At 46.0% G+C, this 23,310-nt stretch overlaps 1 protein-coding gene across 1 annotated transcript in view; it reads right to left on the bottom strand.

Moving 5' to 3' along the window:
* Positions 1 to 15,044: 15,044 nt before the first annotated feature.
* The window catches only part of LOC104014559 (myosin-3), a 38,447-nt gene continuing 30,181 nt past the window's right edge, over positions 15,045 to 23,310 (bottom strand). Inside the window, exons 29-41 of the mRNA XM_087751336.1 lie at positions 22,755 to 22,873; positions 22,044 to 22,240; positions 21,652 to 21,835; positions 21,249 to 21,414; positions 20,498 to 20,622; positions 19,994 to 20,302; positions 19,654 to 19,908; positions 19,453 to 19,578; positions 17,945 to 18,115; positions 17,748 to 17,852; positions 17,576 to 17,671; positions 17,315 to 17,452; positions 15,045 to 15,445 (exon numbers count right to left, since the gene is read on the bottom strand). Coding sequence (XP_087607462.1) covers positions 15,422 to 15,445; positions 17,315 to 17,452; positions 17,576 to 17,671; positions 17,748 to 17,852; positions 17,945 to 18,115; positions 19,453 to 19,578; positions 19,654 to 19,908; positions 19,994 to 20,302; positions 20,498 to 20,622; positions 21,249 to 21,414; positions 21,652 to 21,835; positions 22,044 to 22,240; positions 22,755 to 22,873 — 2,015 coding nt within the window. The 3' untranslated portion in view covers positions 15,045 to 15,421. The remainder of the gene's footprint in view (positions 15,446 to 17,314; positions 17,453 to 17,575; positions 17,672 to 17,747; positions 17,853 to 17,944; positions 18,116 to 19,452; positions 19,579 to 19,653; positions 19,909 to 19,993; positions 20,303 to 20,497; positions 20,623 to 21,248; positions 21,415 to 21,651; positions 21,836 to 22,043; positions 22,241 to 22,754; positions 22,874 to 23,310) is intronic.

The following is a 23,310-nucleotide window of genomic DNA, read 5'->3' as shown; positions in this document are numbered from 1 at the left end:
AGTGGCTTCTTACAAAGCTTCTTACAAAGAAGCAGTCTCTAATCTGAAGTAAACGATCCAGACTTCACTGTAGTTTAACTCTGTAGATCCCAGTAAGTTTCATTAGGGAAAACTCTGTCCTCTTTCCTGTATCCATTCCTGCACAGCCAAGGAAAAATCTGTCCAGGAATGGATCTGTTGAAAGAAGTGTAAGTCCCTCAATGCAAAATGAAGAATGCAACGTTTCCTGCCAGCCATTAATTTTCTGTCAATCCTATTTCCATGTCTGCAGGGCTGGACTCCACTGGGACCAGAAGCAAACCACAGCACAGTTAAAAGAGAAGAGGCAGACTGAAATACATCTCTGGATACAGACTGTCCTGCACAGCAATGCAGTGTCGGCAAGGCACACATTCCCCATGGAGGAGAAAGGATTCAGTCGTGCTGAAAATAGATCCTTCTTGAGACAGAGATCAGGCAGCTGCCTCCCTTTCTGCCAGCCATTAAGATGTGCATTTTCTTCTCCTGATCGCTGTGGTTAGCTAAGAGACAAGGAGTGAGAAGGCATTTTTTAGCTAGGCAGCACAGCCAGACTGGAGAGGGGAAGTGGAAGTGCCTACAGACTGCTGTATGTTGGCTAGTGGGAACCTCCCGCTCATGCGTGTTCAGGGTCACCAAGCTCATGAACTGGAAACATGAGAATGTACCTGTACGGCAGGAGATTTTGCAGTAGGAAAAGGAATCTTTTACTGTAGTCTGGTGATCCCCAGTCTTTCACCCTGGGACCTACTCTCAGGCCCTCTGCTCCTCTAACTAGAACAGACTGCCCTCCAAGAGGAAGGACTTTGGGGTTATGGTGGATAGGACTATGAATGCTGTCACTGCAAACAGGACGAACCAAGTACCATGTGGTGTTAGAAGTATTGTCAGCTGATTGTAGGAAGCTGTTATCCCTTTTGCGTGATACTGGTGAGTCCTTATCTGAAACGGTTTGTCCAGTTTTAGGCTCCCCAGTTCAAAAGGGATGTGAACTAATGGGAGAGGGTCCAGCAGAAGGCTAGCAGGATGGGCAAGGGTCTAGAAAACTTGTGCTATGAAGAAAGTTTGAGGGCATGTTTAGTCTGAGGAAGAAAGGTCTAATGTACATGACGGGCAGTTACAAAAACAAGGTGCCAAGTTTTTTCATGAGTAGCAGACAATGTAAGAAGGAGCGACGACCACAAATTGTTGCTTGAAAGTCTCCAGTTGGATATTAGAAAAATTCTTGACTATTGGGTAATGCAGAAATGGCACAGGCTACCCAGAGAGGTTATTGAGCCTCCGTCCAAAAAGCTTGCCTAATCAAAGCCATGGATGATCTGACCAACATCTGCTTGAAGTGGGAGACTGAAGTAAAGACCTCCAGATGTTCCTTTGCAACAGCATTTCTGAGGCTTTAATGTAGAGGTTCCCTCTGTCCATCCAAAGCAGGCAATTGCTCAAAGCTAAGCAGAGAAGGTGTCTGCAGCTTCACATCTTGTGGTAAGGAACAGAAATTTTCTTGGAGTCCCAAAAACCAGCTTTTCTCAAGAGGACCACTGGGCACGAATCTTTGATCTCACTGCATTGTTGGAGACAGGTAATTCCATGCAGCTTGTCAAAGCATATCCCTCCAGAACACCAATTCCAGAATACTGCTTCTCAAGTATGTCATCTGGAAACATCCTCAGCAGCAGTAGGCTTCGGTAGCTTTCAGTCCTTGAAGAACAGCATGACATGCAGGCGGAGCCAGAGAACTGTGGAGCTCACTGGGGCAGCAAAGTGCATCACATCACATCAGAAAGAAGTTCCACCAGGTGAGAAGCAGCAGGGCAGGCAGAGTACAAGAGGGTCCTCTTGTTATCACGGGCTGGACACATTCACGGTGGTAATTGTATGCTGGTAAGCATTTCCCCAGCCCCGTTACAGGAATTTAGGGATCTGGTACAAACCTTTTTCATTCTGAGTCACTAGGTACCATTTGTTGGAAAATGATATAGTGAACAGCAGCTAACATCACCACTGTGTGTTATTTCTGACCATAACATAACATTGAAGAAAACAAGATTACACGATGCCCCTGCCAATGGCAGGGGGATTGGACTAGATGATCTTTAAAGGTCCCTTCCAACCCAAACCATTCTGTGATTCTGTGTGATTCTGTGAATGGCTGTGCTGGGTGAGATCAAAGGAACATGTAGACTCTCACACCTGAGACTTTTCTCATCATCCCAATCTCCCCAGATACCCACCCTCCACACGATGTCCCACCCATGTGGTGGAGCCTTCTAGTGCACAAACCACCTCAAGTTGGTGAAAAATGCCATGTGACTGGAGCAAAACCAAATGAGGCACACATGGTAAACCATACTGAAAACAGCAATGTATTTTCTGTGTCACTGCCAGTAACAGGAGACAGAAGCACAAGCACATTCCTATTAACCTATATGAAGCCTAAGAAGCCTTTGGCCTTCTCACGTCTCAGTGACCTCCTTGTCTGCCCACATGGAGCCTGTAGTGCTTGTGGGATACAGCAGACATGCCCTTTAACAGGGATCCCCTTCCACACCCTGCTAGTGAGCCCCAGGAGGCTGGAGAGAGCTCAGAGCTGCTCAGCTTCTGCTCCAGTAGGAAACCTCCTCCTGTGGGTCGATGGCCTGGAGAGCAGGCTCAGGTGCCTACTCAGATAGCAGTGTCACCTGTGCCTGGGGACAGGTCACTTCAGCTGCTCCTCCTCAGGTGATCGGGGTCCCTGATGCCCTGACAAGGAATTGAGAGGTGCTCAGGACCATGGGAGTGACCAGGAATGTCTGCATGGATGTGCTGCTCCTCTGAGCATGCATCAGAGCTAAAGTGAAATGAAGTCCTGCATGTGGTAGGTAATTAGTGGTGATTACTCTGCCCTGCTTCAACCTAACCAGCTTGCTGGTGACTGGTCTCCAGACCTTCACAAACCCTGTAAATAGTCCGTAACATAGAATTCATATACATCTGTTCAGTGTTTATATACACATCAATGTTTGATGTGTTACCAGCTGTCTCTAAACACTATGTCACACAGGTGACAGACTTGGCAACAAGCAGTTTTGCTTGGACGTGCTTCTGAAGTTCGGTTCCTCTCATTTATAACAACCAAATATGACCTGGTGTTGAGAAATTCAAAGATTTTTGTCCATCTGCTGCATCTGTTACTTGTTTTCAGAGGAATTAGCATGTATTCCCTCAAAATCTCCAGGCGAAGAACATCCTGCCTAGTCACTAGTATGAAAGAAACTGATTGCACAGCAAACCCATTCAGAAGAAACACCAGTTTCACTTTCTTCTTTTGTTTGACCAAACTCCCTCAGATAGGTGCTACGGCACTAGGATGCTTCCTAACTAAAGTCAGTCTGGTGCTGTTTCAAGCTATCTTCCCCCTTGCATTGCCGCCTGTTATCTGACAAACAGTGCTTGAGGAAAGCGGTTTTTTAGCAATTTTGATGCCAGGCATTGGGACAAGCCTGTTCCTGCAGAGGCAGGTGGAACTGGCTGAGCTTGAACAAATAAGTGTAGGAAGAACACTGACTTTCCAGGCTTGCAGCTGGTGGGACAGAGGGGGAAAAGCTGTGGCTGTGGTTTCTGGGAGCAGCTATTTAGCACTACCCACTGCTCCAGTGTGCCTTCCTGCAGTGGTAACCTGGCGTTGCAGAGCTCTGGCATAGGCAAAGCCATTTTTCTGTGATCATTATGTGATTATTATCCCCTGCTTCTGAACACTGCTGACTAGAGCAGGCTTTTCTTAAACAGTAGGGTTTTGGTTTACTCCCTTCCTTCCCTTTCCCCAGGTCTTCAGAGAATTTTACTCATCCAGCTGCTATACAAAACTTAACCTCAGCCCATTTGAGAGGACATGAAACAGCAGCTGTGCGTCCATCTCCCGTCTGAAAACAATGAGGATCTGTAAGGTTTGCTCAGCTGTGAGAAAGCCAGAGCAGAAAAAAAGCATCATGCAGAGATAGTCTCATAAATTTGAGAATAAGCCAACAGCCATATCAGGCTAGAGCTAAGGTCCAGCTGGTATTTTGTGCATGAGTGTACATTGGATCCTTGGTGAAAATCCAATTTCACTTTTTTCATACTATTTATAATATTATGTAAGCATAATGGCTTTGCCTATCTTCTCACCTGGTTGTTCCTTTCCCAAAGTGAAAGATCATAGTCCGGACAGCTTGTCTCTCCAGTGCTCCCATCAATTTTGTCATCTTTGTACCCTTCCTAACTGCACAGCCCAAAACTGCTGCTGCAGCTGGTTTGTGGGTCTGGTACAATGGTTTCTGTTTTGTTCTCAGTTGATCCTGATAATTCCTGATGCTCTGTTTGCCTTTTGTGGCCACTAGTGAGCACTGACTTGACATTTGGAGGCAACCATTCACTATTCTGGTAGCCTTCCTACCTCCTAATCCTGGTCCTCCTTTCAGAGATTGAATTTCTATAGGGTTTGGTCTATGTATGGCTCAGAGTCATCGTGTGGACAGAGAAGCTGATGTTCTGTTTCATCTGAATAAAGGGGTTTTACAACCGATGATTATGCAGTCTGCCTTACAAGGACAACATCTTTCTTAGTGGCTTTCAGCAAAATGACAGTGAGTGAGACTCAAGGGTGGCACAGCCCAGCTAACAGAGCAGTGGAGAGACAGGTAAAGCAGCAAACCTTTATTTGGGGGTGAGCAGCTCCTCGCTGAGTATCAGAGTTGTGCCATTACTCAGACTCCTCATGTTCCCAGCAAACATCAGCGGAAGAGCTGGCCGAGGAGGTGACATTCAGGATGCCCTTTCCATCACCCACCAAAGCAGCTGAGGCGCTCCTGTTACAGAGCAGGGGAGTGGGGTGGGCAGGCTAAGACGCCTCCGGTAAGACAAAGAAAAAAGAAAGCAAGTGGCAAAAGGGGGAGGGAAGGAAAATCAGGATTAGGTGCATAATATTAGCACTAGCAACAACTGTATCCTAAAAAAGAGAGCAATGAGGTGATATCTTCCTAGGCTGACACTCATCTGTGACAGATGCACAAATCCCACTTCTGGGCAGATTTCAGTGCTGTAAATGGAAATATACTGGTATGAAATGTGTATAAACCTGTTCACTTTAAGCATTAGACTTTTCAAGGTTAAGACAGCCCACTGGATTATCATAGGAATTTCTGAGTGCCAGAGTCACTGCAGTGAAGTTACCAACAGGATACATAGCAGAATTTTCTAGTGACATTTTCTGAACTAACTTTTTATGTTGCAGAAAAGTTCCTTTCACATCCTCAGGAAATTTGTCAACAGCCTCATTATTTTCTGTTGGCAGACAGATTTCCTTGGTCAGCCTAAACGTTTCCTTGATTGCTCTCTGCATCCATCTGAGATGCCGAGGGAAGGATACAAGTCCCTGCTCCTCCTGAAGGGCAGATCAGTTGTGTAAAGTAGAACAGCTCCAGCAGAAGACAATGCCACCAGACAGCCAGCAGCCAGGGTGTTTTGCCTCTTAATCAGGACTGTGGCCTGTGAAAATATATGTTAAATCTTCTGCATCTCAAGATGCAGTGCCAACTTCACTCCATCGCTGCTTTCTGAGCAACGCAGGCATATGTTGCCTTCCTTCCAAATCAGTCCCTCCAGCCCCTCAAAGTGCCTGCTTCTCCCTGAGAAGTGCCTCCAGGTGGCCAGTATCTTGCAGGGTGCCTCACAGGGTCTCAAAGCAGACTCATCCCATGATCCCGCACTGCTGTCTGCCTCTTACATTAGCTAAGCTTGGACTTTACCTCTCCAGGCTCTGATCCCAAAGCCTCATGTGTGCTGAACTGCATTTCTCCCAACAGTACTGTGCTGACATTGGGGCTGTGCTGCTGGCAAGGGAGTGGGGATGAGGGGAGGCAGGGCCCGTAAGACCACAGTTGTGAGACCCTAACGGCAAGGCTCAGATGATTCCTCCTCTCCTAGGGCACCTGACAGGAGCTTACAGTGTGAACTTTTGAATTTGACTTTACTGACAAAGAGTTTCTGAAGGGGAATGTTTTCAACCATTTGCTATACTATTACTGGAACCTTGCATGCAAGCTCAGAAGATCCCTGGCCATCCATACGGGACAGCAGCTCTATATAAGCCTATCAGCTGCATCTATTTTAAACTTTCTCTCAGAGATGTTCATTTATGGCCACTATGGACTGATGTTTTTCTCAAGGTCTTTGCACAAGCCCTTATCAGGTGACAGGCAGCCTCACTCCACAGATAGAGTGTCAATGCAAAATGACCCTCATTCTCCATAAAGCAGTGAGTAATTCATCTTCCTCACACCAGTGTTCCACTTTGTTCCTGATAATCCAGCAGGCTTTATAGCAGTGGCTGTCAGTGGGAATTTTTCCCAGCCCCTGCTCCTCCTGCATGCATCCTCCCCCAGCTCAGAACTGCTAATTCGTTCCTTTCACCATTACATATCTACCCCCTCCTCCCAAGACAGGCAGAAGCAGCTAGCACCACTCAGAGATGCTTAGCTTCTGCTCCCATCTCCTCCTCCACTTCTGGATCGGTTGGTTTTTTTCTTGGCAGATGCATCAAAAAACATATGCATGGGTGGTAGCCGCAGGCTGGGCTCACGCAGAGTGACAAGCTAGGTCCCTGTGGGGTGGGCCACAGCACCAGCTCAAAACTCGGGCCACTCTGCACCGTCCCCATCCACTTCCCCCCACCAGAGAGAGCAGCAGCTCGTGGGGCCAGCGGACCCCAGCCCGGGCTGCCTTCTCTGCCTGGGGAGAGGCTGGAGCAGATGAGGTCTGGCCATGTTTGGAGGCTTCCAGACTCCAGCTGGGGACTGCCAGTAGTCCCTGAAGTCTTCATCTCTCTGGGAAAGTATGGCTTTTCACTGCCTCCTCCCAGTACAGCTTGTGCTCCTGGGTTTGGGAAATGCTGCCTGAGGATGCCTTCTTCTCTGCAGCACAGCCAGCTCCCCACAGCACGGTGCACAGGCATGACTGATAAGCCAGGTGCCATGTGCAATAGTAACGAAACAACGTACTGCTTTACTTTACAAATTAAATACAGTAAATTATGTCTTCAAAACTAAAATTAAGCTTTACAAAGCTCTCTTGAGGTGGGCTGTGAGTTAGGTGATTGTCATTTGCAGCTTATCGTTGTAGTGTTTCCCAGCAGTTTCCCCTCAGATTTCTCCTGACCTTTCTTCCCCAAACCTGATGCTGAGTTGTCATTTCTTACACCCCCACATCCTCTACCATCTTATCGCTTATCCCTTTTCCTCACACACATCCATCTCACTTTCCGCCTCCCAGACTCCTTCCCTGCACTCCCCAGCACAATTTCAACCCTACCACAGCACTGTGGTTACTCTCACTTTCACCCTCTCTCACTTGCCACCTTATTAATTTTTTCTGCAACAAGAGTCACATGAAGGCGAGTTCAGCAGCTCACACCACACTTAATGCGCTGGGACCCCAACTCTGTATTTGATCTGAACATGTTCATGGGCTGCTCCTGCTCCTGCTCCCAGCTCCCAGCTCCCAGCTGAGAGAGGGGACGTGGCTTTCTACAACACTGCTGGTTCCAGAGCAAGCCTGGAGCAAGCCCTGCCTCTGCCTTCCTCACCAGGGAAGGGATTCATGGACCAAGGCCTCTTGCTGATCAGCAAAACATGGGCTTCCACGTCCACAGGCATTACTTTAATTTGTTGCTTTACAAGAGAAGTGACACCCCCATCCACCCCAAACTGAGCCCCAACTGACCGCTGGAAGTACCTGGGCAGCTGCTGTGTTCCCCATGGGGCAGCACGTCCCAGCAGGGCATGGCGAGCACCCAGGCCCTTGGTTGGCACAGTGTCATTGGGGCCACTCTTGATTTGTACTCTTTCCAAGGAGAGCACGCTCGGGCCTGCTTCTGATTTTTAACATTTCAGCTGAGAACGGAGCTGTGCCGGAGCAAGTTTCTCTGGGATAAGAATAGCATCGGCCATCTTAGGACACAACACAGTTGTCCAGCTCCTCCACGGCAGCACGTAGCACTGAGATATAGAAGGCAACCTACCCGCCGAGGAATGTCTTCGAGTGCTATTAGTGGAAGCATGGCATCTCCACAAACAGGCATGACCCCACGCAGGAGTCTTGCAAGAGCAGGGCTATTCTGAGCTTTTGACACTGAGGATGAAGGGAGACAAATGAGGGGCTGATCCTGCTGGCATGGGCAATCTCCAAAGCTCTCTGCAGCCTTGTCTCCTCCTCTGGGAATGACTCTTGTGAAGGCTGATGGGCGATTTGGTGGGACCTCAGAGCCCAGGAGGCGGGGGGCCAGGAGGGAGCTGTGAATTTGCTGGGGACACCAGGCCAAGCCTCAGTCCCATCAGCACTGCCCAGCCGTGCTTACGGCAAGTCCTGCCTGAGGATGTGCGCCTGTCCCTGAGCTTAGGGCATGCAGCTGCCTGCTTTATGTTCGACCACATCCTTGAGAGCTAGAGAGACACCAGAGGGTGTGTAACTGCGTGCAAGTGAAACACGAATCCTTTGCAGACAGGAGGGTTTTTTATTTCTGTTTCATTTTCATTGCTTTGTGAAAACTGGATCTGCACATTAAGCTCTCCAGGGGAAAAAAAAAACACTCTCCCAGAAAAGTTTTCCAGCTGGATCAACTAGCCAAGTCAGTCTCCCTTGGGACTCCACTTTCAGCTGGACCGATGCACAGCAGCAGTGTTAGCAGGCCGGAACAAGTGGTCAGGGGATTAATCGAATGTGTATTAGGTAGCTTATAAAGTGCTGCCACTAAATGCAATCCCACACCCTTAGGGGATGGATCTGAAGCTAGCTCTTGGAAGAAGGCCCCTTGGCACAGTCCCAGCCTCCTGAGCTGTTCCCAGGCATGTCCAGCTCTCCTGCAGATGAAGACTCAGTTGGTTCAGCTGGCAGACCACAGGCACAACTATTCATTCATGGGTAAGTTATTTTTCCAGCAGCCTAATAAGTTAAACTGACTCCTCCTACAACCCCCATCAGTCTGGCTTTGCCAGGCACTGCTACGCTAGTTGGGCATCCCCCTGTGTCTGTCACAAGACAGTACAACTGGGTGTGGGCAGTGTGAACAGCCCCTCCTTGGCTGCTCACCTAAAGATCAGGCTGCCGATAAAGAGAAAGTCTTTACCCCCCCATCTTGGTGCCATGTTTGAGGCTCAGGTTCCTACAGAGCAGCCTTGCCAGGTGGAGACTCCACCAGGATCTTAAAACCTTCCCCCTGGTGTGGCAGGCTGTGTGATGGGGATGTCGGACAGGGCTGTGTGTTCCTCTGAGGCTCTCCAGCAGCGGAGTGCTCCCATTTGTGCTGCCCTGAGCCATCACGGCTCAGCATGGGCTAAGCTTCCTTGCAGTCACTCGAGCTGTGAAGCTTTGTGACCACGGCCGTGCATTTCTTTCAATTTGTTTTATTCTTATTGCATGAAATAGGCAGTATGTAAAGCAGACCACAGGCTTTCCACAGAGCTGCATTGCTACCAGCAGGCCCTGAGCCCAGTTCTGTAGTCATGCTCTCAGGATCCTCACCTCCAAACTAGCCAGACTGACCTACATGCATGGCATTTGGTGCCAATGCAGGTACCATGGTCTCCAGATAATGTCAACCTGGGGACTTAAGGCTGCCAGGTGGGAAAGCCAGGCTCCCCCACTTGCCATTCAGCCAACCTTGTCGTGATTCAGAGACAAAGCATTAAACTAAAAGGAAGTGAATTCTCCTTTTTGAAATGGGAGAGCACTCCACTCCCAGCAGAAAGGAGTTGGTGGGGTGAGGGTAGTGATTATCCTGCAAAAGCCACATCCCTGCAGAGCCCCATTCCCCAGGGACTGACGGGGCTGCTGTGCTCTGCCCACTGTGCTTGAGCAGATGGGAAAGAGTCTCAGAAGACCAGGGACTGTGTAGCTGGGGCAAGAGCAATCAGCAAACTTAGTACCAAAAGCGGGAAAGAGGGCTGGGAGGCTTACATGATCTATCCAAGCTGATGCCTGAATACTTTGGTATGATTAATGACAGTCCCCTGATTAGGGCTGCCAGACTTTCCTAGCAGTTAGTAATTTCCCGTTGGTTTTTCACAGCTACTTCTAAGCAAATTACAGCTGTGAAGTTCTATGAAGCATATTATTGTACTGTGCAACCAGTCATTTGACAGTGTGGGCTAGGCTCAGTGACGTGACCTAAGAGCAAAGCAGGACTTTGCATCCTGAAGCACAGCAGTGTGCAGTGAGCCGCGGAGAACAACATGCAGGCAGTCTCCTGGGAAAGCACTGCTTCCAGGCAGCAGGAGCTGAAACAGAAGTCATCCCTTGGGAGAGCAAAAGAGCAACACATCCAGATCTGTCCTAACTGGTGTGAAAAACTAGCTGTCCTGGTTTCAGGTGGGATAAAGTTAATTTTCTTCTTAGTAGCTGGTATAGGGCTGTGTTTTGGATTTAGGATGAGAATAATGTTGATAACGCACTGATGTTTTGATTCTTGCTGAGCAGAGTTTACACTAGTCAAGGACTTTTCAGCTTCTCGTGCTCTGCCAGGTGCATAAGAAGCTGGGAGGGAGCATAGCCAGGACAGCTGACCCAGACTGGCCAAAGGGCTATTCCATACCATATGGCGTCATGCTCAGTATATAAGCTGGGGGAAGAAGAAGGAATGGGGGGACATTGGGCGTGATGGCGTTTGTCTTCCCAAGTCACCGTTACGCGTGATGGAGCCCTGCTTTCCTGAGGATGGCTGAGCACCTGCCTGCCCATGGGAAGTAGTGAATGAATTCCTTGCTTTGCTCTGCTTGCGCGCGCGGCTTTTGCTTTACCGATCAAACTGTCTTTATCTCAACCCGTGAGTTTTCTCACTTTTACTCTTCTGATTCTCTCCCCCATCCCATTGCGGGGGGAGTGAGCGAGCGGCTGGGTGGTGCTTAGTTGCTGGCTGGGGTTAAACCACGACACTAGCACTCCATTCTGATTCCCCAAAATCACAGGCCCGTAACAGTGGATAGAGGCCCCTTTTGGAAGGATCATGGTGTGAGGACAGTTTGGGGGGGAAACTAAGGGCTAGACTGACTGAGAAGGTTTATCAAGGTTCTAGGTTCCTCAGACAAGCTGAAGATCTTGCAGGTCATCAACTCAGTATCTCATGAGGTTATTTTTTGGGCAGAGTGATAGGAAAGCTTGGGCCATTGCATAACGATCATTATCACACACTCCTAAGGAAATGTGAAAACCCATTTGTAACTAAGACAGTAGTTCACAGACCTCTGGAGAACAAGGTGAGAGGAGAAATTGGTAACCCCAAACCCTGCTCAATCGGGCTGTAAGAGACTGAAGTGTTAAGAACAATTGTCTCAAATCTTGCTTGTGTGTGTTTATCTGATAAGACAGGACAGTAGACCACTCTTTTGTCGGACAAGACCCAAGGGCAGACCACTCTTTGGCATATCAAGTACCACCATCTGGCAAGGAAACTTTTGCAAACTTGCTGAAGCAGCAGGCCATTCTTTGGCTTATCAGGCACCACGAAGAATAGGACACCAACTGGTATCTGGTCAGGCCGCTTGCCCCGCCAGTAGATGTGCATGTGTTGGGTACGTGATGTTGCCCTGGGTAACCAAACGGAAACGAGAGGGCAAACTCCCTCTCCAACACCAGATAAAAGACGGCACAACGAAACCTGAGTGCGCCCATCCACCACCAAAAAACTGAAGACAAGACCAATGGGACGCCGCTGGATCCATGGTGGTGACTATCTGAAAGCTTGCTTAATTCCCTCCTAATATTTCCTGCCTTTCCTATCGCTTTGCTCTTTTATATTTACCCAATAAAACCTCTGATTGGTGGCATATGACCTCGTTTGTGTCGTAATTTCGCCCTTGGAATCATTACAAACCATCCCCGAGCCTGACAATCAGACCGGGACTTAACACGGGCAATAGTTCTGTTTATCTCGGACCAGAAATCTGAGGGCAATAGTTAATTATCTGAGCAAAACAGAGTCCCTGTATTGGTGTTGCAGGTGATCTGCTTCCCAGGTCTTGGGACAGAATGAACGACTTGACTGATGACAGCAGAGATGGTCTGCAAGCTCTCTCGTTTGAGGACACAAGCGAGGAAGCGCCACAGGCTTTACAGCACCTTGGCATTTGACTCATTCACGATGAACAGTTGTGAAGGTTTGAGAATAGGAACCAAAGCACTAAACATGATTGTCCCAATGGGTTCAGAGAAATACCTGGGTATGGGAGTGGATTCATAGTTTGGACCATCAAAATGAAATCTCATTTCCAAACTAGACTGGTAGATTAAACCCACTCAGAAGCTGAAAATGCTGAATGTGTTCACTGTTCCAAAAATCCCCATCTATTTTAAACTGCATTTCATATATGAAAGAGAGTACACTCACTTTTTTGGATATCAGTATGTGGCAGTAAGGACCCTCCATATCTCCACATGCATGTATAACTCTTCTGTATTCGGTAACAAAAGGTGGGAACGGATGGACTCACAGCCTCATTTCCTTGTGCAGGTGTGACGTTTGCATACACTTGCTAACTCAGAAACATGGCAACTTATCAGAGTGTCCTGGAGTGTGGATTTGAGAAAGGACACAAGAAGATGTGGCTGAGTGCAGGCGATAAAAATGAGATGCCCAACATTCATGATCTCACCTGCAATCCTGTAATGCCCCAGCTGTTAAAGGATGCCAAGGAAATTGTGATGAACTGACAGACCTCCTACCTCAATATCAGATGCTCGAAATCTTGCAAGTGAAAAAAAAAAAAAACAAACAGAAAATTTCACCAGTGGACTAAACTACCTAGAAAGGGATGCTGTGTGGTACACTCTGACAACGCCAGCAGCATTAACCAGATCTAGATTTAGCAAGGAACCCCTGAGAGACTATTCTTTGTGGCACTACTAAACTACTATATGAAGCTACAAGACACTGCACATCCCACCAGAAAGTTGTGAGGTCAGAGCCTAGAAAACACATGGAAGCACTGCAGACATGGTCCCAACGATTCTGAGACCTACTCCCATACTTTGGGAGCCCACCTTGCAGCACCAGTCAATCCAGTCAGTGAGCACAAGTTCATTGGCAGCCACATAAAGGAAGACACAATGGCCAAGGTCCTGTAAGCCCCATCCTAGAGAGCAGGCTAAAGAGCTCAAACAAACTGAGCTTGTGTTTGTGAATAACAGAAGGGCCCAGGCAGCAGGGAGAACTGTCAGTGACGAGAGAAACATCTGTGCTAGAAAATATATTCTATCAGCTTTTGCTAGAACAAATGAAAAATCAGACACTTTCTAATGTGTGTGTACATTGTGTTTCCACTGGGGGCCAGAGGGGAGTGATGAGGGGGTGAGAGGGGGCTTGGACCCGATGACCCCCAGAGATGCCTTCCAACCTCAACCATTCTGTAATATGTGGAAAAAAGAGAAATCTTAGAGGCCTTTGATCTCCTGGAGTCCAAGCAATGACGGATTGATGGACTGCTCTGTCAGTTGGCTTTGCTGTGCTCTGCAGGCATGACAATGTCTTTGCCAACCTGGGAAACCACCGTAGTTTCTGTAGTGGTTCCTAGGTGGTACCTCTGGCACTGAACTCTCAAGGTTTTTGCTCTCAAACTGAGAAACCATTTATAGTTCATGCTGACTATATCCCTGAACTAGGGATATGAATCTCCAGGTTATTTGATGCAAGGAAGTGATGTACTAATAGGCTGCAACAGGGGACTGTTCATTTGGACAAGGTTGTGTTCAGCAGTGGGTCCCATCTATAGCACAGCTCCACCTCCCTTTCTGCACACTGAAGTACAAATCCCAGGTCAGGTGGGCCAGTAGGCACGTAGGATCTCAGTGCAAAGGGGTACAGTGCAGTGCTACAAATGAGTGAACTGTTGACCTGGTGTGGTGGCAGCCAAGTGATTAAGGCTCCTGATGATTTTGTGGTAATGGAAGCAACAGGTCTGCTGTCCAACAGGAGCAGCCCATACATAGGTAATGTTGGACTGGCAAGGATTAGGCAGAGACATTGACCATGATGGTAGGGCCATCTTGACTCTTTGCCAAGGAGCATGAGTGCACTGGATGAGGAGGAATGTAAAAAATTGGAGGTCTCATAGGGAGCCATGGTGAAACCTTCAAAGATATCATGGGAGGGACAGGTAGCTGCTGGTTTTATTAACCTCTTTGTAGTTGAAAACTGAGAAAGAGGTGACACCCATCACCTTTTCAGACAGGAGTGACAGAACATCTTGGGTTTCTCCTCTCCCGTCCTTGTTACTGACAGCAGAAGCAGGCCAGACTGCTTCCTGAGCGCTGGTGTGGCTGTGTCCTGGAGCCAGGTAAGGTGAGATCCATTTGGATATACCTTTCCTAGGCACACAGACATGAAGCAGTCAGCTGGAACTTCCCAACAGTGTCAGCATCCTATCTGACCCAGCATCTACTGCTGTGCCCAAACGAATTCATCTCCTCAGAGAACTGGGATGTCTGCACAAAGGTATCCCATTCACTCTCTAGCCCTTGCTGTGCTGCCAGGTATGTCTCCTCAGCAGTCTTCACCAGTGCCAAAGTATCTGGGTTTTCTCACTATCTGAGATCCTGCAGTTTCAACTATACCACAAATACACCACAAAGTAGCTGAACACGTATTTCTCTTTGGGAAACACCAGGTAGAATTATGGTGCCCAGTGCCACTGGGGAGATAAGCTTCAAGCAGCTACTCAGATTTTGCTGCTAACATTACAGACCATTTGATAACTATTTCCAATGTAGCAAGTATGAGACACCTAAGTTCAAGCCCTCACCTGCTCGGAGCTGCAAACTGCATAGCTTAGAAGTGGGCCAACTTTCTGAAGTGTGGTTTGACTACAAGGAGATTAGAAATACTCGATTTGTAATGCACACAGATGGCTGTGGGCTCACAGGCTGGACCAGTCTTGTTCTTCCATGCAGAGATATAGCAGTGAAACTAAGCATGAATGCTGTAAATTTGTTCACATTTCACGTTTGACATACCACATCTGCTCATACAGTAGTTTATTCTCAACTTCATTTAACAAGATCAGGATATCTGCTTTCAAGCAGAAGGTATGGAGGAAGCCTGTCAAACACCTAGATTTTAAGGTCAGGACAAAATTGCTCAAACACAATCAGCAGTAAGACTTGAACCCACAGTTTTGATTATGTTTAACTTAGAAAGAAAATTACTCTCATCTGAACATCAACATTTGGAGCATCTGAAATTGCAGATATCTACTTTAATGACACTGGTACAGCAGCAGAGTGACAGAAAATGTTTGTGTCCATAAGCAAATGGAAGAATACTTCCTACCAGTGTAGCTCTAGCTACTACAAATCCACAGCAGGAAAGATACTTTGTGTACGTTCTGGTTATCCCAGAGGAAGCTCATTTTTCACTTCCTAACACCACCTGGAAAGGAGAGGCTTTGTTTAGTCCACACATGTCAAGATGAGTCTTTTGGTCCCTAAAATCATCTGCCTCAATGCACCATCCAGCTAGGATGTGCAAGTGGAGCCCAGGTCAACGTAGCGGTGTCTGTAACCCTTAAAACCACACATCATCAAATGTCATGCTGTCAGACTGACGGGTTGAAATACAGAAACATATCTGTTGGCTTTTCTGAAGTGCTACTTTACTGTTGCAGTGCTGAAACAACCCACACCCCAATCCTCTGGGACAAAAAGTATCCCAGCATTTCCAAAAGTGAATGTAAAGCATGGAAGGGAGTAAAAGGATGTATTGATCCACTGGTTCTATTAAAACATTTAGGCATTACAGTACTTAATTTTTAGGCCTCCCAGAGCAGAATCCAGAACTCGTGCTGGGTGCCCAGGCTCTGTATATACTGCACAGTATCAGGCACCTCAAAGCAGGATCTAAAACTATAACATATTGCAGAGATAGTTGCCCATAGTCAGCATGTTCAACCTGCATTTACCTGGGGATACCCAATAGGAGACATCTGAAATCTTGCCCCTGTCCAGGCTTTCAGTTCAATTAGATATTCAGCATTCCCTCTATAGGGTAATCTCATGTCTAGAGACTTTGCTCAGGAACCTGGACTCAGCCTTCCAAGTGCTTCTGCTGGGGTCTCGGCAAGATACCCAAACAAGCACTGAGAAGTCAAAGCCCTTTACTGGAGCAGGGCATTAAGTGACTCACTGAAAGTTGCACACCAGCTTCTGGCAGAACCAACGCCGTCTATTGAGTCACAGGCCAGAGCTTTCAGGAGAAAGCATGTTTTCCATAACATCTCTTCCAGAAGTAAAATGCTGTATGAGTAAGAGGATGCTGTGGGTAAGCAGAAGACAGCCTGAAGCCAAGGTTCTCCATTTCTTGGATATGTGCTCTAGGCACTAGTAATTTTTCCAAAATGTGGACTGAGGGTATTTTACCTCCAACCACAAACTGACCTAGACTGGTGCAGTCAAAAGGTGTTATACCTGCTCAGATCATACTAGAAAAAATAGGCTCTAGATCTTGTACCAAACAGTCTTGGGTTGGAGATAGACAACTGCCCAGCAAGCTGAACTAAGGACACAGTGCTGCTGCATATTTCTCAATCAGAACGTTAATTCTGCCTAAGGCTCTCAGGAAGGTTGTTTTAGGAATGTTCAGAGTTAGGTTGGCTCTCATTACTTTCACTTTATAAGGCAGTTTCTCAAATCTGAAACGAATGTGATGAAACTAGCCAGAAGGCTCACGCTTGGCACCAGAGCCTGAAATGCCAGAGTCACAGAATCATAGCATCACAGAATGTTTTGGGCTGGAAGGGACCTTCAAAGATCATCTAGTCTAAAACCCCTGCCATGGACAGGGACATCTTTCACTAGATCAGGTCACCCAAAGTCCCATCCAACCTGAGCTTGAACACTTCCAATGATGGGGCATCCACATTTTCTCTAGGCAAGCTGTTCCAGTGTCTCACCACCTTCATCGTAAAATATTTCTTCCTTATGTCCAACCTAAACCTACCCTCTTTCAGTTTAAAACCATTGCCCCTTGTCCTGTCACTATAGGACCTCATAAAAAGTCTTTCTCTGTCTTTCTTGTAAGTCCCCTTTGTACATTGAAAGGCCAGAATAAAGTCTCCTCAGAGCCTTCTCTTCTCCAGGCTGAACAACCCCAACTCTCTCGGTCTTTCTTCTAAGTCTCTTCCTTCCAGAACTGTCCTTTCTGAATGATGGCTATACCCACCGGCAAGGCACCAATCTACCGCTTGAGTTGCTTGAGCAAACAGTACAAACTGCATACCTGCCTCTTGCAATAAAGACTTACCTTTGTAGAACAGACTTCTCTGGTTTTAGCTCTAAGCTTGTTTACTTGACTCTCAGCAATATCTGCCCTTTCCTCAGCCTCTTCTAGCTTATGCTGTGCTTTTCTGAATTTGGAGAGATTAGTATTGGCTTGTTCATCCTGAAATGGCAAAACAAAAGGAACTAAAAACCATCTGGCAACATACTGGGACACAGAGCCAACTTTTAAACTGACAGTCCTAGAAAATGGTAAATAAGTATTTGCTTCAGTTTAGTGACTCACAGCTTCCTCAGCTTGTCTTTTGTAGGATTTGATTTTCATCTGCAGTTTATCTACCAGTTCTTGTAACCGCATTGTGTTCTTCCTGTGTTCTTCATTCTGTGGAAAGGGAATGTGCAATTACACGTTCTTGGGAGACAGAACATCAGGAGAATGGCTTTCTATTTATACCCACCTGGAAAGTAAGCTCTTTGACACGCCATTCATATTTGCGGATGTTTTTCATAGTCTCTGCCGATTGTTTATGTTCTTGTTCCAGCTCAGCTTCTAACTCTCGGATCTGGTGAATCAATCAACAATTGGCTTGAGCCCTCACAAAGGACTCAGCGAAGAGAGGTATCTTTGACACCCATGTTCAGCGCAAGTACCCACCCTGGCCTCCAGCTTCTGGATTTGCTTCTTGCCTCCCTTCAGTGCCAACTGCTCAGCCTCATCCAGACGGTGCTGCAGGTCCTTCACCATCTGGTCCAGGTTCTTCTTCATCCTCTCCAGGTGAGCGCTGGTGTCCTGCTCTTTCTTCAGCTCTTCTGCCATCATGGCTGCCTTGGAAGGGAGATAACACAAGAAACTGGAAGAATGTGACAGAACAGTGCACGCTGTGCACCATCTGAGGATTTATTCCTGGTTCCTGCTGACCATTCCTGCCACCGCATTTCCTGCTTCGTTTTTTAATGTGACATGATAGTGGCACAAACATGATAGGAAATAGTAGGAAAAAGAATGGGAAAAAAATCTGTCTTGCTGCACGTGTGGAGCTTGGAATGACAGAAAGGGTACTCTGTCCCACTGTGTGGTCATTTCTGTGACCTTCCTTGACACCCAGGTGCCATGGGGTGGAGCAGGAGCCACAGCAAAGCTTGGGAGCAGGGCACAGCACAGCCGAAAAGCTTCTCTGCATAACACATGGAGCGTGATGGAGTCTGTGTGCTGTGCCTTAGTGCACGCCCTGTTATTGCCACCATAGCCTGGATGGCTAGTGTTACAAGGCAGAAAACAGTTTAAAACAATCTATGTTATTTAAGACAAAATTAGGACATATTTTGCTTTCAAACATTTGATTCCTACACAAGCAAATCAAGCATTTTGGTGAAATATTGAGTGACATTACTTACAAATAATGTAAAATTCAACAAATTGCTTTGGCAGCAGAATACCTGAAAAAGTCTAACTTGAAAAATGTGAGAATACAGTAATGGCATTAGAAATTTTATATATATATAAAAAGATATATGGGGGGGGTGTAATTCATTGTAATGCTCTATTTCTGTTTCGGTCAAACAGAATACAAATGATGTAATTTTTTTTTCATTTTCATGAGCAAGTGGAGAAGTTTTCTTTCTACTTTAACTCCAAATAATGTTTCTAAGTGTTAAGATTTTGTTTTGATCCTATGTGTCAAAAATCATTAGCAGGTTGGGTCCCATGACACACCAGCCCTATTGCCTGGCTGAGCTTCACTGGCCTTGCACAGGAGGACCTAGCACCAATTTTGAATGGAAATTCACAATTCTCATTTAAAAAGTTCTTAAATAGGATTTTGAAAAGATAAATATTTAAATACATTAGACACTTTACTGGTTTCAATACTGCAGGATTTTTTTTTTGTTTACATTTTCATGCAGCACTGGAGAAAGTTATTTGGTTTAGACTGACTAAATGTGGGTTTAGTTCATTATGATGACAACAGCCTCAATAACTCATCTGTCAGCAGGACAAGTTCCCTGTTGCTCTAATCCTCCTCTGACACATAGCCTCTTCAACCAGGCCCAAAGACTGGTTCTTTGTGCAACTTGTGACAAGAGTATTTACATTAAGTCCAAGCAGGAATGTCATTGGCAAGCCCTGAAAATTCAAAGAGAAAAACACAGTAACATCCTCACATCTGTGATTGCCTTCTTTGCTCGCTCTTCAGCATTTTTTGCTTCATTGCTAATATCTTCCATCTCAGTTTGGATTTGTGCCATATCAGTTTCAAGCTTCTTCTTTGCATTAAAAAGGCTGGTGTTCTATGAAGGAGAAAGAGAGGCTTTGAGTGTCTGTCTTTGACACATAGAGACCATGAATTTACTATTCATTCTTACTCGGTGAATCTCTGGCCCCAAAAATATGTCTGCCTTAGCAAAGCAAACCACCTGGGTATGGAGGAGCTGCACACGTTCAGTGGCATCCAGAAGCTCCTGCTCAGCCACTTTTCTCGACCGCTCCGTCTGCTCCAGGGCTGCCCGTAGCTCCTCAACTTCAGCCTGCAGCAGGTTTGCTCTGCGCTCCACCACGGCCGCCTGCTCCTTCAGGTCCTCCTGTGTCCTGAGAGCATCATCCAAGTGCAGCTGCATGTCCTAAATATGAAGAGCCAATTTTGTCCTAATGAATTTCTCAGATACTGTGCTTAAAAATAAATCAACCAGAAAGGTAAACCAAGACCTTGAGAACTCCCTGGGTGCTGTGCAGGTGTTTCTGTGCCTCGGCAGCCTGGTGGTTGGCATGGCTCAGCTGGATCTCCATTTCATTCAGGTCTCCCTCCATCTTCTTCTTCAGCCTTAAGGACTCACTTCTGCTCCTGATCTCAGCATCCAAAACCCCCTGCATTGTCTCCACAGTCCTTTGATGATTCTTTTTTAACTGGTTGATCTCCTCATCTTTCTCAGCAATCTTTCTGTTAATTTCTGATTTAATCTGAGTCAGTTCTTGGTTGACACCAAGGATTTTGACCTCTTCATGCTCAAGAGCTGCCTTTAAAAGAAAAAGGGGGAAAACAAACACAAAAATAACATTTCAGAGAACATAATCATTGTGATGTTACTCAGTGATTTCACACAAACTCCTAAAGTTTGTGGCAATGAACCTTGCACACAGCCACTGCCCAGGAGAGAGAACAGAAAGCTGTTCAGACTGCTCTCTACTTTTTCCAGTAATGTTTAAACTCACCTCCGCCTCTTCCAGAGCTAACCGCAGCTCCGATTTTTCTACTTCAGCTTGCTTTTTTGCTTTCTCAAGGTCTCTGATCATTTTGCCATTTTCAGTAATTTGTTCAGTCAGATCAGCTATTTCCTCTGTGAGATAAGAATGACATGAGCCTGTGGTAGCCAGGGAAGCTGAACTCTGTGCTTTGTGACGGTGTTCAACACCTCTTTGTACACCTGCATATATACATATGTATACACATATGTACATGTGTACATGGTTGAATATGTGTATGTATGTGTACAGATAAAAACAGATACAGCCAACTCATGCAGGATGACCTAAACACAGGAGCATCAGTGTGGTTTCATAGCCCTCCTTACAGAGAGCCTGTGTTTATGTCTCTGGATAGGCCATCAGGGTAACACTGCAGGTCTTGTCATCATTATGTGTTCGCAGTCCATCTATAAAATTCACTTTCACAAGCTGTACAGCCTCTTGAGGGCACCATCTTTATCTGGGAGTGGCACCTAAATGCCCTTGATCTTACATCTCTGCAGCAGATAATGGAGAGCCAGGACATTTGCTTAGTCACTTTACAAACTTGCTCGACAACTTTTGGTGAGACATTTATATTCTCCATTAAAATGGAGAGAATAGTAACGACAGTCCTGTAACTTAGTGTACCTCGTGTAGACATGAGCATGCTTGTAGAGCATGCCTTGTTGTGGTAGGACTGTGAGCAGCTAACGGGAAACCAGAGCCAAACACTTACGCTTGAGAGTCTTGTTTTCCCGTTTGATTGTTTCAAGCTGATCTAAGGTTTCCTCATAGGCACTTTTCACTTTGGAAAGCTCTGTGTTCAGCGAGCGCGATTCTTTAGAGAGAGCTTCCTGTTCCAGCTGGCTCTCCTCATACTTTCCCTTCCATTCTGCCACGACCTGAAAGACATCATGTTTCATTCCCTGCTAGTAATGAAAATGTTATTTCATTTGTGGCTATTTTCTGTACTAGATAAACACCACAGTCTCTGAAAACAGGACAAATTCCTATTGCCATGCTCTAGAGGAGCTTATAAGTGTTAGACTCAACTTGATTTCAGTATTGACTTAAGTAGGAAGTATTAGTTTGGCCTTCTAGGAAGGCTGGACTTAAAAGATACTGTGCTCACATATCACCTTATCAAAGTTCTGTTGTTTCTTGTCAAGGGCAGCTGCCAATGTGTTTGCTCTTTCTATGTCCACTGTCAGATCCTCCACCTCCCCCTGCAACTTCAACTTCATCTTCTCCAAGGAGGCACACTTTGAATTGACAGTTTCTGCCTGCTGCCCTGCTTCCTGAAGACGCTGACAGAGTTTTTTCCTTGAGGAATATAAATAAAACAAGCATATGATTCAAAAAATCGGTGTATTATGTATATAATTTAATGAGTACAATATCGGAATTCTTTTTTTTAATTAAGTGTATATGCAAACCCCAATAAAATCATTTAGGTCAGGCTACTAAAAGTAGGTATATGTTCTGCACAGCATACATAATGTCTGGACAGTTCATCCCATCCATCACGTACTTGGCCTCCTCCAGCTCCTCCGTGCGCTGAATAGCATCCATCTCATATTTGGTTCTCCACTGGGCCACTTCGCTGTTGGCCTTGGACAGGGCACGCTGCAGCTCCCCCTTGGCTTCCTGCTCCTCCTCATATTGCTCCCGGAGCAAGTCACAGTCGTGGCGAGCAGACTGCAAGGCATGGGCCAAGGCGTTCTTGGCCTAAAAATTACCCATAATATCATGTATTTATATTAGCTGTGACCAGCAAATGACCCCATGACCTTGCACACGAAAAATATAGTCACTGCAGCTTGGGCAGAAGACAAAGGGCCAGAGGTTTATGTGTTCAGGCAACTATTTTCAGCTGCAGCCAACTTTTCTCAGCTCTACCACTAGAAAAGACCAAGACTGATGCTCTCACGTTGGCATATGCTGTAGCTTTTCTTCCCTGGGGCTATAGAAGCAAAAGAAATCACGTAGACCATGGCTTTAAAGTTAGAAAACATGCTAAAAAATTAACCAAAAGCGAAGCCACTTTTGACGTGTCAAGAGACCTCCTTAGCAAACCACTTACATACAGTGCTCACTGTACACATTCTGCCCAGGAGTAATTTTATTGTGTTAGACTGTAGGCAACAATACTTACAAACTTCCAAAAATGTTTTTTAAATAAACTGAGGCCCTGATACATTTTGAAGCCTTAGCATGTGCTCTACTAAGGTGTTAGCACTACCTTGATCTCTTCCTCTAGCTGCCTTTTAAGTTCTTCTATTTGCCGTGTAATTGCCTGCTTGCTTCTGGACAGTTGCAATGTTATGGTTTCTTTCTCTTCCAGTTGACGGCTTAGTTCACCTGTGACAAGAGAAAACAAGTTTCCAGTGCTGTCCAGATTAAGCATCCTGAAAACATTAATCAGTAACAGACAAGTGGAATCACACAACGTTGTTTATCTTATCAGTTGTTACCTTTCTTTTACCATTCTTATTTTACCATTCTCATTGCAGGTATTTTTTTACCATGTCATCTTTGCTCTGAGAGTAATGTAGGGTTTAGTAATGAAATTATGAGACAGATATAAGTCTCCTCTGACACTTACCTATTCTATCTCCTTCAATGTTACTCCTATTCTGCTTTAATCATGAGTTCTACTGTTCATTGAGACTTCCACATACACACGCTTAACCCACAATTCTCTTAGCTTTAACTACTTAAGTGTATAGCACTTAGTTTCTCTATGGTTTCAAACTTTCCTTTCTTGTTTGTTATCCCTTCTAAATTTCTTCTGTACT

Source organism: Nipponia nippon, unplaced genomic scaffold (assembly GCF_047370975.1).
Source record: "Nipponia nippon isolate SJK-2023a ecotype South Korea unplaced genomic scaffold, ASM4737097v1 scaffold_14, whole genome shotgun sequence".
In the NCBI taxonomy this organism is placed as follows: Eukaryota; Metazoa; Chordata; class Aves; order Pelecaniformes; family Threskiornithidae; genus Nipponia; species Nipponia nippon.
This window is presented reverse-complemented; position numbering and strand designations above follow the sequence as displayed.